Consider the following 12,310-nt stretch of genomic DNA (forward strand, 5'->3'; position numbering starts at 1 on the left):
TGTCATTTTAAAAAGCATTAATAAGGGTGCCTGAGTGGCTCAGTCAGTTAAGCAGCCGACTCTTGATCTGGGATCAGGTTATGATCTCAGGGTCCTGGGATCAAGCCCCATGTCCAGGCTCTGCGCTTCAGGATTCTCTCTCCCTCTGCCACCACCCCCCCCCGCCACATGCATGCACGCACTCTCTCTCTCACTCAAATAAATAAATAAACCTTTTTTTAAAAAGGTTTATTTTTATTTAAAAATAAAAATTAGAGCAGGAAGAAGACAAACTCAAAAAAAAAGATTTTAGAGGAAAAAGATAACTTCATAGAATAAATGATATGATAGAGTTTGAAAAATATTGAGAACAAGCTAAAGGCAAATAATGCAAGAAAAAATGGCAGGCAATTTTTCACTTCAGATAAAACAAAAAAAGAAATTCATAAAAGGAAATGCAATCATAATATATATCTCTTATATAAACATTGGTTTTAAATTAACTAAAAAACAGAGCTAGGTAGATGAAAGAAAGAAGTTGGAGGAATATATAAGAACCAAATTCTCATCTATCATAATAGGAAGTCATACTTTCTAAAGTATGCAGTATTAGTATATTATTTAAAATTATGGAGGTAAAAAAGGGAAATAACCAAATATCTGGCCTATTTGCACTTTACTTTTTTATAACAACTGTGATTTATTTGTAGCTTGGTTTTACTTTATTATTAACATAAAATAATTGAATAATAATGGCCCATGTAGTACTTGTCTCCCATTCCTCTACCCCTATTTCCATAATACCTAATATATGACTGACCATCCAACATCTTTAAAAATTCTTGTTAGTTGAGTGACCAATGTAAAAATGGGGTGAAGATGTCTTGTTGTGGAGTTATAGAATTTTGCACTAGAAGCAAATTTAGAAATTATATAGTCCAGTGCTTCCTAATTGGGTGTCCCATGGAATACTGTTTCTTGTAATATTAATAGAATGCTGTAAAAAGTGTTTGGGGTTCAAATAAATTTGGGTAATCCCATGTTTAAAAAAATTAATCAGGTATCTTTACTGTAGGAATTCTTGGAGGCTTTATGTTAATACATAGTGGGAATCCCACAAGCAATTTATTATGTAGTGTTTCTCAGACTCATTTGTTTCATGAATTAAGCCCCTGCTAATATCTTTAGTAATGAGTGGTTTCTGGAGCGTTCTTTAGAAAACACTGATCTAGTCTACTACCCTCATTTTACAAATGGGAAAAGAAAGGCTCTCTAGAGCCTGTTCAGGTCTGGATAGAAATAAGGGCTTCAGAATTCTGGAGCAATCAATCTCCAGTACTTGAACAACTCTGGCCTATGTTTTCTCAGCCTTTCATCACACACCTGGATTACTTTAAACCAGGAAACAACATCAGGCACAAGGATCTTCTTTACCTATCTTTAAAGATTTTCTGATCCCTAAGGAACTTAGGAGGTGAACCCAAGTGTCAGCTGCAGCTCAAGCCATAAAGTCCCAGGACAGGAGCTAAGGAAAGTCCCAACAGACATTAAAGACTGAGTTTCAGTGGCAAAGTAACCCCAAATTGAGCAATGGCAATGTGAATACACCACTCACATTTGTACAGTGTTTTCCAATAAGTAAATAAATGCTTTTACATCATCCCATTTGATTCTCATAACAATCTAATGAGAAAGGACAAGGGTGAAATTATTATCCCAATTTTATGGAAGAGGAAATGGACTCTCAGAGAGTTAAATGCCTTGCCTGTGTTATGTAGTCAGTGAACAGCAGAGTTGGGCTCACATTAGGGCTCTTATCAATATATCATATAACCTGGGCAAATTTTGACTGAGTACTAATTAACTCTTCCACGAAACATCCAAGCTGCTCCTACTGGCTCACTTAAAAAGGAACAGATCAATTCTCAAAGTGCTCATGGGTGGTGGCAGAAACAACACCCCACTTACTGAAACTTCAAGGTCCTATTTGGGTTCAGTATAGTAACACCTCCTATAAGCTATGTTGCTGGAAGGAGGAGATCTTAAAAAGTTCCCACTGTGGGGGTCACCTGGGTGACTCAGTAAGTTAAGCGGCTGATTCTTGATCTCAGTCTTGATCTCAGGGTCGTGAGTTCAAGCCCCACGTTAGGCTCTGCTAGTGTAGAGCCCACTTAAAAAAAAAAGTTGGGGTACCTGGGTGACTCAGTTGAGCAACCGACTCTTGGTTTCGGCTCAGGTCATGATCTCAGGGTTGTGAGATCAAGCCCTGCATCAGGCTCCATGCTCAGCACAGAGTTGGCTTAAGTTTCTCCCTCTCTCTATGGCCAGCCTCCCCACCCCCCTACCCCGTGCTCACTCACTCTCTCTCTCAAATAAATAAAAAAAAAAAGTTCCCACTGGAGAGGCAGAATGACCTAGTGTTACCAGCAAGGTGTCAAACAGACTTGGGTTTAAATCCTGGCTTACCCTATGACTTTATTCCTTTTTTCACTATTGTAACTCTCTGTGCTTCACTTCTTCACCTACATTGCAAAGCTACTGAAAAGCTAATGTAAAGAATTAGGGGGATAGGGGTGCCTGGGTAGCACAGTCGTTAAGCGTCTGACTTTGGCTCAGGGCGTGATCCCTGTGATCTGGGATCGAGCCCCACAACAGGCTCCTCTGCTGGGAGCCTGCTTCTTCCTCTCCCACTCCCCCTGCTTGTGTTCCCTCTCTCACTGGCTGTCTCTCTGTCAAATAAATAAATAAAAATCTTAAAAAAAAAAAAAGAATTAGGGGGATAGCACAGTGTCACAGTTATGAGTAAACTCTATAACTATACTACCTGGGTTTGAATCTCAGCTCTACTTCTTATTAGCTGTATGGCTTTGGATAAGTCACTTAACATCTTAGAATTTGCTTTCACACATGTAAAATGAGGAAAACAGTGCATTCTTGGTTGTTTTGAGTATCAAATGAGACATCTGTTAAGCATTTGAGCATAGTGTCTGATGCTACTGGGGAACATCAAAAAGATGTGACCGCTGATTTACCTGACTGATCCATGAGCTGGACCCTGGAACTAGGAGACTTCTTACCCCCTTCCATGCCCTTGGAATGTGGGTTCCACTTGCCTTTCCTGCTCCCAGAGGCTATTCCAAGGATATAGCCTTGCAATGTGGTGACGTGGTATTGAAAACACCTGCACAGTACTAAGCCCACTTAGGAACTCTTTACAAACTTTTAAGATTTGGAGGGCAAGTGCAGTGATCCATTCATCTTGTTGCTGCCCAAAACAAGCTTTTTATGTAAATTCTCTTTGCTTATTAAAACTGTCACCTACCAACCTGGAGTGGTTGCCTCTTTCTTCACTCTCTCCCTGCCCTGTTTATGGGAGCTGGTTTCAGATTACACCTGGGAAACTCCAGAAAGGACTGTGAACCAACAGGTACTATAGCTCACTCAAAGATAACGATGACAACTGTGGTCCTGGTAGTGAAAAACTCAATACCCATTTCCTCCCAAAGCATATGAGAAAGAATGCTACTCAGTCTTGTTTGTTTCCATTTACCCTCTCCCCTCTTTTCTCTCCAACTACAAGTCAAGAATACTAGCCTAGAAATCAGGACACTTGGCTCTGAGTGTCAGTTCAGTCACATACTAATTAAGTGATTTTAGGGAAGTCATTTAACTCACTTGAGGTATTTTTCCTCATCTGGGATTAAATTAATGATATTTTACTTACTCTGCCAGGTTGTTGCAAGCATCAAATGAGTTAATAGATTTTAAAGTACTTTGTTAACTATGAAACACTATATATATATGTGAGGGGTAACTTTTTATCTGTCACAGACTTCAAGATAGATGTTTTTACCAGTAAAAAGCAACTTTATCTCCAAGTTTCTTCTCGTGGACAATTCGATCCAGTACGTTGTAGCAGATGTTAGTAGTTGCTCCTTTCATCCACTCAATGAAGATTTTTCCTTTAGTCACATCAAAATTGTACTGGAGGAATGGGCCAGGACATGAAGTCTTCCAGTAAAATTCCTTGGCAATGTCTCCCCAAAACTCTGCAATAGCAAGGGAAGCCCAGACATCACTAAGATTCTCAGACATATTTATCCTCCAGATGGTTTACTAGTCTATGACAGGAACAAGTTACAACTTCTCTGCCCTGTACTCTAGGACCCACTACCTAGATCCCTCCTCTGTCTAATTTTATCACCTACTACTTTCCCAGCTTACCTTCTATTCCCATGGGCTGAATCTTGACTCAAATTTCTTCCTTCCCTCCTCAAAACTGCCATTCCATTTTTCATCATCTATTCAAATCATAGCCACCCAGGGCTATCACAATGCTTAGCATATTGTAGTCAATCAGTAAATTTTTTAAAGAATTAATTAGTGAGGGGCGCCTGGGTAGCGCAGTCGTTAAAGCGTCTGCCTTCGGCTCAGGGCGTGATCCCGGCGTACCGGGATCGAGTCCCACATCGGGCTCCTCCGCTATGAGCCTGCTTCTTCCTCTCCCACTCCCCCTGCTGTGTTCCCTCTCTCGCTGGCTGTCTCTCTGTCACATAAATAAATAAAATCTTAAAAAAAAAAAAAGAATTAATTAGTGAAAGGAAGAAATCCTTTACCCACAGAGTCTTCCGATACACGTAACATCTTTCTCTTAATTTGTTCATTCACTCTTGGCAATGATTTAATGAGTACCTCACTCTCCTACTACATCTTGCCCAAGTGTCACTTGCTATGTGCCAAATGTCACTTTAAGTTCTTTATATGTATTATCTCATTTAGTCTTTACCACAACCATGAGAGGTAGGCTTCATTTTCATTCTCATTTCGTTGATTTAAAAATCAAGGCTCAGAGAAGTTAAATAACTTGCCCTAGGTTATACAGTTACTAATCAAGATGTGAACTGCCCTGAGGAAGACATTTTTGCTAAAATCTAAAAGATGAATAAGAGTTTTTCTCCACTTCCCCACCAGGAACAGAGTACCCACCAGGAACAAGAAAAAGAATAGCAGGAATTGGTGTGTAAACTGGGTAGATCATGCAATCCTTCTGGGCATGATAAGGAATTTGATATTTATCCTAAGAGGAATGGAAAGCCATTGTAGGATTTCAAGGAGAGGGACATGATCAGATTAATAATCTTAAAATATCTGCCTGGCTATTCCATAGAAAATGTATTCAACAGGTAAAACATGTAATTGCAGAGCACTTAGGATACTGTCCTAATTACAGAATCAGGAGCTAAAAGGGAAGGAAGAGACACACTTAGAATCATAACAATGAAAGTAACTTCAGAGGTTATCACCCCTTCATTTCACCAATAACAAACCAAATTCATAAAGGTAAAGTGACTTGCTCAAGGTTACAAGACTCAGTTTATACAATCGAGTTGGAAAGATAAGACTAACACATGAAATACTTCTGAACGTGCAAGACAGAATATAGATGAAAGCTAAATCACATGGTGTACAACTTGCAATCAATTCAGGAAATCCAAATTAAGTCATTCCCAAGGTGCAATTATATACCTATAAAACTAACAAAGATTAAAAAATAAAAAGATAAACCTAGTGCCAGAGTGGCACCGTAAAAGAGATACTCTTATATGACAATGGCATTGTAAGAAATTGTCATAATCTTACTGGATAGCAGGGCGGTGACTGACGAGAGCCATAAAATTTTTTATACCTTTTCATCTGCTAACTCAATTTTGGGGAACACACTATAAGAAAAAAATAGAAAAAATGAAGTGATTACTAAAGAGATGTTTATAATAACACTATTTTAACAGTGAAATTGGAAACAACCCAAGAGCCCAACAATTATTTTTTATTAATAATATTTTTATTATGTTAGTCACCATACAGTACATCCCTAGTTTTTGATGTAAAGTTCCATGATTCATTACTTGCATATAACACCCAGTGCACCATGCAATACATGCCCTCCTTAATACCCATCACCAACAGTTTAAAAAAAAAAAACCTGATGAAAACTAGTAATACTAGTAGTAATACAACAGAATACTAAATGGCCACTAAAGAGACAGAAAATGGGTGGTGGCATCTTAGTGAATGCCATTCCTGTACCAGGCACTGGGCTAATCTCACTGAATCTTTTTGTCAAAAAGATTTTATTTTTAAGTAATCTCTACATGCAAGGTGGGTCTCAAACTCAAAACCCCGAAATCAAGAGTCACATGCTCTATTGACTGAGCCAGCCAGGTGCCCCTCATTGCATCTATTTTTTTTTCATATTAAAACACTCATAATTGAAGTATTTTTATTTTAAGTACAATGGGTTAGCATTAAAGTAGGTATCCTGTATATCTGCAGTTAAGGTAGGTATCTTGGATGACCCATTCAAAGAAGCTTACTTAATCCAACTTAATGAAGTCTATATCCTTCATGTACTGACGGAAACGCTGGCAGCCCATAATGAGGCTGTACTGGCCAATCAGACCACGCTGTTTTGAGCACAGGCAGCAAGGAGAACCCTGGCCAAACTTCCTAAGATGGCTCCAGAATAGCTGCTGGGACCCATCTTGCTCTCTCAGATGCAATGAGGCAAAAGGCCTCATTAAATTTTTATATGGCCCTATGAAGTACACATCAATTATCCTAATTTTATAGATAAGAAAACCAAAGCTCAGGAAACAGAGAAAACTCTCCCAAGGACCACACAGCTAGAAACCAGTATACAAAATCAGATATGTTGTTACAACTACATCGAGTACATGTATATACTCAAAAATACTTTTAAGTGATAAGAGTAGGCATAGATTATGTAAAACTATTTATGAACCACATTTATGCGTATCAATAAGGATGAAGAAAACTGAGTTTTATGATCGCTTAGTTTTGTTTTGTTTCGGTAGAGGTGTTCAAATCTGGATGTTCTGTTGACACACGTTCTAAGTACAGAAGAAGTTCAGAAGATTAAAAGATGAGCATGGACTGAATGATCAGGGAATGCTGTGTGGAACTGGTGGAGTTTGACTAGGTAGAGAGGAGCAGAAGGAAATGGGCAAAGGCAAAGAGATGGAAAAGAAACCTTTGTGTATCCAGTGTATCAATGAGAACAACTTATCTAGAATAAAGGGTGTGGTAGGGAATAGCAAAAGTTAAGAATAGAGGGGTGGGGTGAAGCTAGTTACCCAGACCTTGAAAGAAAGGCAGAATTTTAATTTGAAATTGGAGGAAACAGAGAAATATTGGAAGTTTTTGAAGTGACATATGAAAGCAATGTTTCCAGGTATCAATCTAATAGTGTTTATTTTAGATAACTCTGTGAGAGAGATTGAAGGTGGGTGAGACCAGGGGACAGGAGAACCAATTAAGAGGCTGCTTCCTTGAATTAAAAGGTTCTTTGGGAATGGAAGAAAAGGTAATCAGAGACATTTTGAAAGAGTATTTAACAGAATTTGGTGAAAGACAGACTGTGAGGTCAGGGAAGAGGAAGAATATAGCTATCAGGAGTATAGATTCTGTGGTCAAGACTACCTTAGTTCAAATCCCAGATCCACTGCTTTGTAGCTTTGTGACCTTGTACAAGTTAGTTAACCCCTCTATGCTTCAGTTTTCTTCTTTGTATAATGGGGATAACAGTCTCTACATCAAATCAAACAGAATTTGTCCTCAGTAAGCAATAAATAATATTAAATGAGATATACAGATAGAAAAGATCTATCTGTGGTTGACAGATCTTATTAGAGGAGAGGATGATGAAAGATTTAGTTTGGGATACTGCCATTGACAGGGATTAGAAAATTAAGGGGAGAGCAGGTTTGGGAGGGAAAATTGGTCACAGTCATGTTAAATATGGTATAACATCAAGGTGTGTGAATAAAATGGTCTACAGACCTATGAAATTTGGGACCAGAGCATAAGTGGGATCCTGGGCCCAGGGCTAAATATACAGACGTTATTACTGTAGAAATAGTTGTAAAACAGATGAACTCATGATGGGGAAAAAATACAGAGAAGGAAGAGAAAGGAAAACAGGTCTGAGGATTCACACTTGGACACTGCCTGTAACAATGAACCATTCTACACTTGATTCAATCCTGTCTTGCATTACTCAGTAATCGCTTTTTCCATGTTGTTCTTATTGTTATCAAATTAACCACCATTTACTGAATTGTGCATCAGGCACTCTACAATGCACACCTATCACCTGCTTTGGACCTCAAACAAACCTAGAAGCAAGTATTATTAGCTGTATCTTATAGATGAAGAAAAGGAATCTCAAACAGGTTTAAAACTCTGCTTAAGACCGTGCAGTGAATGAGTAGTAGAGCCAGGATCTAAATCTAGATTTTTCTGGGTTTGATTCATTGCCCATGCTTATCCCACTGCCAAACATAATGCTGCCTCCCAACTCGGGTACAGTTTTGACCCCTTATGCTGACCGAGGGCAAGAGCAAAGAATTTTCCTTACACATTATTAAAGACATGGGCCTATCTATCAGAATTTCTGAGTTATTACGATCCCAGCTTAACTTAAAAAAAAAAAAGTGGCATTTTAGTGACTTGTTCGGTCTTACATTGCGTAATTTTCACTGCGATTTCTGAAACATGAAAAACACATCTGGGACTCCGTTACTCCTGGGGACCCCAGGATGGGAACCAGACCAGTTACTGACCCTCAACAGTGGAGACTAAGTCACAGGGTAAAAGGTGTCAGGAGGCAACAGCTGACTTGGCGCGAAAGGGAGCAAAGTTCTGTGGCTCTCCTCCCCTCAAAGGCGCCCCTTCACCTCTGAGAACCAGTCCTTTCACGTTAGGAACTCTCCTTCTCTCACGGAACTTTCACTATCCTTAAGGAAGCCCCATCTCCTCACGAAACCCCCAAGTCGCCAAGGAACTCTTCAACTCCTAGGGTACCCTCATCTCCACACAAAACCCTCCTTCTCCCCATAGAATCCCCATATCCTCCCGGAACTCCTTTTCCATCTCCTCCAAGAACCTCCTCATCTCTTCACAGACCCTTCAACCTCCCAAAGGAAACCCCAACTCCGCCAAGGAACCCCGATCTCCTCACGAAACCCTCGTTCCCCACGCCACGCGCCCAATTCCTCACTCGTCTGGAAACCCCCACTTCTCTCCTCATTGACCCCACCCAGGGCCGCCCGGGCCCGGCCTCACCTCGCGGCTGCTCCACTGAACGCCGGTGCAGCTCGCGGTAGCGCTGCAGCGACGGGACGTGCGCGGAACGGCGGACCTCGGGCGGCGGAGACCAACTCCGCACCCGGTTCCGGGCTCCAGCCTCCTCCCGCTCCGCGCTCCCGCTGCCGCTTCGGCCCCGCTCCTCCGGAAGCCCCATCACGTCAAGTTCCGAGCGCTGTAGGAGCTTTCACTGTCGCTCCTGGCGCCCAGGCGGGGAAAACAGCCTGGCCGAGGGGCGGGGCCTTACGGGAGGAGGAGAGACCGGGTCGGAGAAGGCGTGGCGTAGGCAGACCCGGCTGCGGAAGGTCTGGAGGGGGGGAGCCACGCCCGATGGGGGCGGGACCAGGGTTCGCAAAGACAGACCAAGGGAAAAGTCCCGCATTGCTTGAGGGTTGGGGGCGGAGCTGACTGAGGAAGGGGTGGGGCCGTAGAGTGAGAGCAGAGGGGGCGGGGCCGGGCCTGACAGGAGAGGACGGAATCTTGAAGGGGAGGGGCCAGGCGTGACAGTAGAGGAGGTGGGCCCTCTCCCGTCATGGAGTGACGGGGAGTGGCGAGGATGGATGTGACAGGAGAGGAGGCTGGATCATGGAGTGACCATGGTCGGGTTGGGTCTAGGAGTGACAGATGAAAAGTTGGGTTAGGGCGGGGCTCGAGCGGGAAAGAACTGGGCAACCGAGAGGAGTTGAATCAGGCCCATAATGGAGCCGCCCCGTGATCTGATTGCACAAGCCTAACTATCACCCCACCGAGCTTGAAAGCCAGGTGGAGTAGGGTCCTTTGTGGATGACACCCGCCCCCTCAGAACTATTCCCCAATTCTCAGTAAACCCCTCCCTTTTGTCCCCAGGAAAAACTCCTCCCACGACGCCGAGAGCACAGCCTGGGGACAGGATGCCCTCTCTGCTAACCTTGGGACCAGCTCAGATTTTCTCCCACCCCTGAAGATATGTCTTTACTCTCTCTACCTCCACAAATTTCCACCCAGATCTAAAGTAAAAAACTCCAGTGAAGACGAGGAGGCGCTTCAGGTCTTTGCTACTAAACCCCCTTCTCATTACACAAATGGTAAACTCAGGGAAAGGAAACAATTTGTGCAAGGTCACGGATCAAACAACAACCAGGTTAGGGCCAAACCTTGGTCTCCTGACTTACCCTCATCAGGCTGAAGGTAACATTTCTAAAATACTAAAGTCTATGCAAAAGAGGAAAAATTTCGCACACCCTTCTTTCCTTCCCAATCTCTTGATTTCACCAAGAACCCCTCTCACCTGCCACAACTGGGTTCAATTACTTCTGGCTTCCCTCCAACCTTTCCACTCCAGAAAGGAGAGGCCAGGCAGGACCCTCCATCTCCCACTTGCATTCACTAGCAAGAAGCCCCCCCCCCCCCATCAGTTCACAGAATAGTCTATCTAAGCAGGAAAGCTCCTTAGATAACTAACTCCAAGAGTGCTTCTGAGGGTCAAAGCAGGCAGTCCCCACCTCCTGAAGCCTACACAGGGCTTGTGACCCCATCTGGCCCAGGCTTTCTTCCCACCTTCTCCCTTATTCTTTGTTCAGCTACCACAAGCCCAGCACACCCTAAAACAAAAAAAAAAAACAAAAACAAAAAAAACAAAAAACAAAAAACAAAACAAAACTCTCCATGGTCAGACCTATTATCCAGAGCCTACCCAATCCTGAAGGGAGAGTCTCAAGGCTCTGAAGGGGTACAGACCTCATGGAGTGGACATGGACCCCACTGAGGAGACAGAGATTTCATCAAGAAGGCATTAACTGCACCGAAGGGGCACACACTATACTGAAGGTACTCCATTAAGGGAATTCCATTAAGGGAGCACAGATCTTGTTGAGGGATCTCAGATCTCAATGAAGGGCTATGGACCCTGCTAATAGGGCATAAATGGCATTGATGGTCTCTGATTCTACTGAGGGGACATGGACTTCCTCCTGGGAGATACAGAAGATATAGACTTTGCTAAAGAGACATGGACCCCACTGAGGGGACTCAAACCCCACTAAGGGGCCCCTCACTACACTGAGGAAATGGATACCACTGAAGGAGCACTGACCTCACTTAGTGGAGACAGGCCCTACGTGTGTGTGTGGGGGGGGTCAGACTTCACTAAAGCATAACAAGCCCTACAGACTTCAATGAGGAGTTAGGAACCTCTCTGTAGGGAGGAAGGCACAGGCAATGGGTACGGAGTCCTAGTATAGACAGTCATTCTCCTTCCCTTCTCCCCTCCTCAGGCTCCAGCTCTGGGCAGCCTCTCCACCCTCTCTTCTCTCCCCAAGCCCTTCAGCTAAGTCCTAAAGCTGTTCTCAATACGCTGCTGCCTCCTGCAGTCTACAAGTGGCACTGCAGCTGCTGGGCCCATAGTAGATTTTCAAGCCCTCCTGGTTATTATTACCTCTGAGCCTGACTGGGTTTGGGGAAGGAGAGAATGTGTGCCCAGGGGCTTGACCAGTCCCCTCCCTATGCCTGTGGACTGTTACAGAAATTTGGGCAAGAGTCCTCACAAGAGAGGGAGCCGCCCCCCATCCTTAGAGATGGGGTAGTAATGCAAACTATAGTGTAGCTGGAATTCCTCAGGGTGGGAAGAGAATGGATTGGATTGGATTGGATGAGATGAGAACTCGAGATTAAGGAAATAATAATAACAATAATCATAATTATGACATTTATTAAGTAGGTGCCACGTCCTATACTAAGCACCTTCCAACATGTTACTTAATCTTTCCAACTATCTAAGACAAATACTATTATTTTCTCCATTTTACAGATGAGGAGACTGATACTCAAGGAGATTAAATGTCTTGCCTAATATCGCAGTTTGTAAGTGGTAGCAGAGGGAATAGAACCCAAACACCTAGACTACAGAGACCCATTCCTCTCCCATTTATTACCCCCCCCACACACACACACACACTCCATCCCACTCCTGCCATACCACAACCACAGTTATTTCTCTCTCCAAGTGTCCTTTCTGGAACCAAATCAAAACCTCTTACAATGATGGTAAATATCCAGATTCCAGAGACCCCATCCCAGCCTATAAATCATGGTCTCTAGAGTGGAATCTGGGGATCTGATTTTAGAGATCCTAATACAAACTCAACTTTGGACTCACTGTCCTATCCTGATAGGTCAGGGGTTCCAGAAG

At 42.9% G+C, this 12,310-nt stretch overlaps 2 protein-coding genes across 3 annotated transcripts in view; both read right to left on the reverse strand.

The window, feature by feature from the left end:
- The window catches only part of ACSS2 (acyl-CoA synthetase short chain family member 2), a 46,100-nt gene extending 36,589 nt beyond the window's left edge, over positions 1 to 9,511 (reverse strand). Inside the window, exons 1-2 of one of the 2 annotated variants that reach the window (XM_026503350.4) lie at positions 9,124 to 9,511; positions 3,833 to 4,028 (exon numbers count right to left, since the gene is read on the reverse strand). In XM_026503350.4, the coding sequence (XP_026359135.1) occupies positions 3,833 to 4,028; positions 9,124 to 9,301 (374 nt within the window). In that variant the 5' untranslated portion in view covers positions 9,302 to 9,511. The remainder of the gene's footprint in view (positions 1 to 3,832; positions 4,029 to 9,123) is intronic. The other variant, XM_026503349.4, reaches the window with a different exon arrangement.
- LOC123001284 (40S ribosomal protein S29-like) lies at positions 6,282 to 6,647 on the reverse strand. The gene has a single exon (XM_048222368.1). It carries the CDS (start codon positions 6,555 to 6,557, stop codon positions 6,354 to 6,356), a length of 204 nt encoding a protein of 67 aa, XP_048078325.1. The 5' UTR covers positions 6,558 to 6,647; the 3' UTR covers positions 6,282 to 6,353.
- Positions 9,512 to 12,310: the final 2,799 nt, after the last annotated feature.

The sequence above is a fragment of the Ursus arctos genome, unplaced genomic scaffold (assembly GCF_023065955.2).
Source record: "Ursus arctos isolate Adak ecotype North America unplaced genomic scaffold, UrsArc2.0 scaffold_16, whole genome shotgun sequence".
NCBI classification, from domain to species: Eukaryota; Metazoa; Chordata; class Mammalia; order Carnivora; family Ursidae; genus Ursus; species Ursus arctos.

Excerpts from the sequence above, each read along its gene's own strand:
- LOC123001284 (XM_048222368.1), bottom strand. The coding sequence starts at position 6,557 with ATGAGGCCTTTTGCCTCATTGCATCTGAGAGAGCAAGATGGGTCCCAG.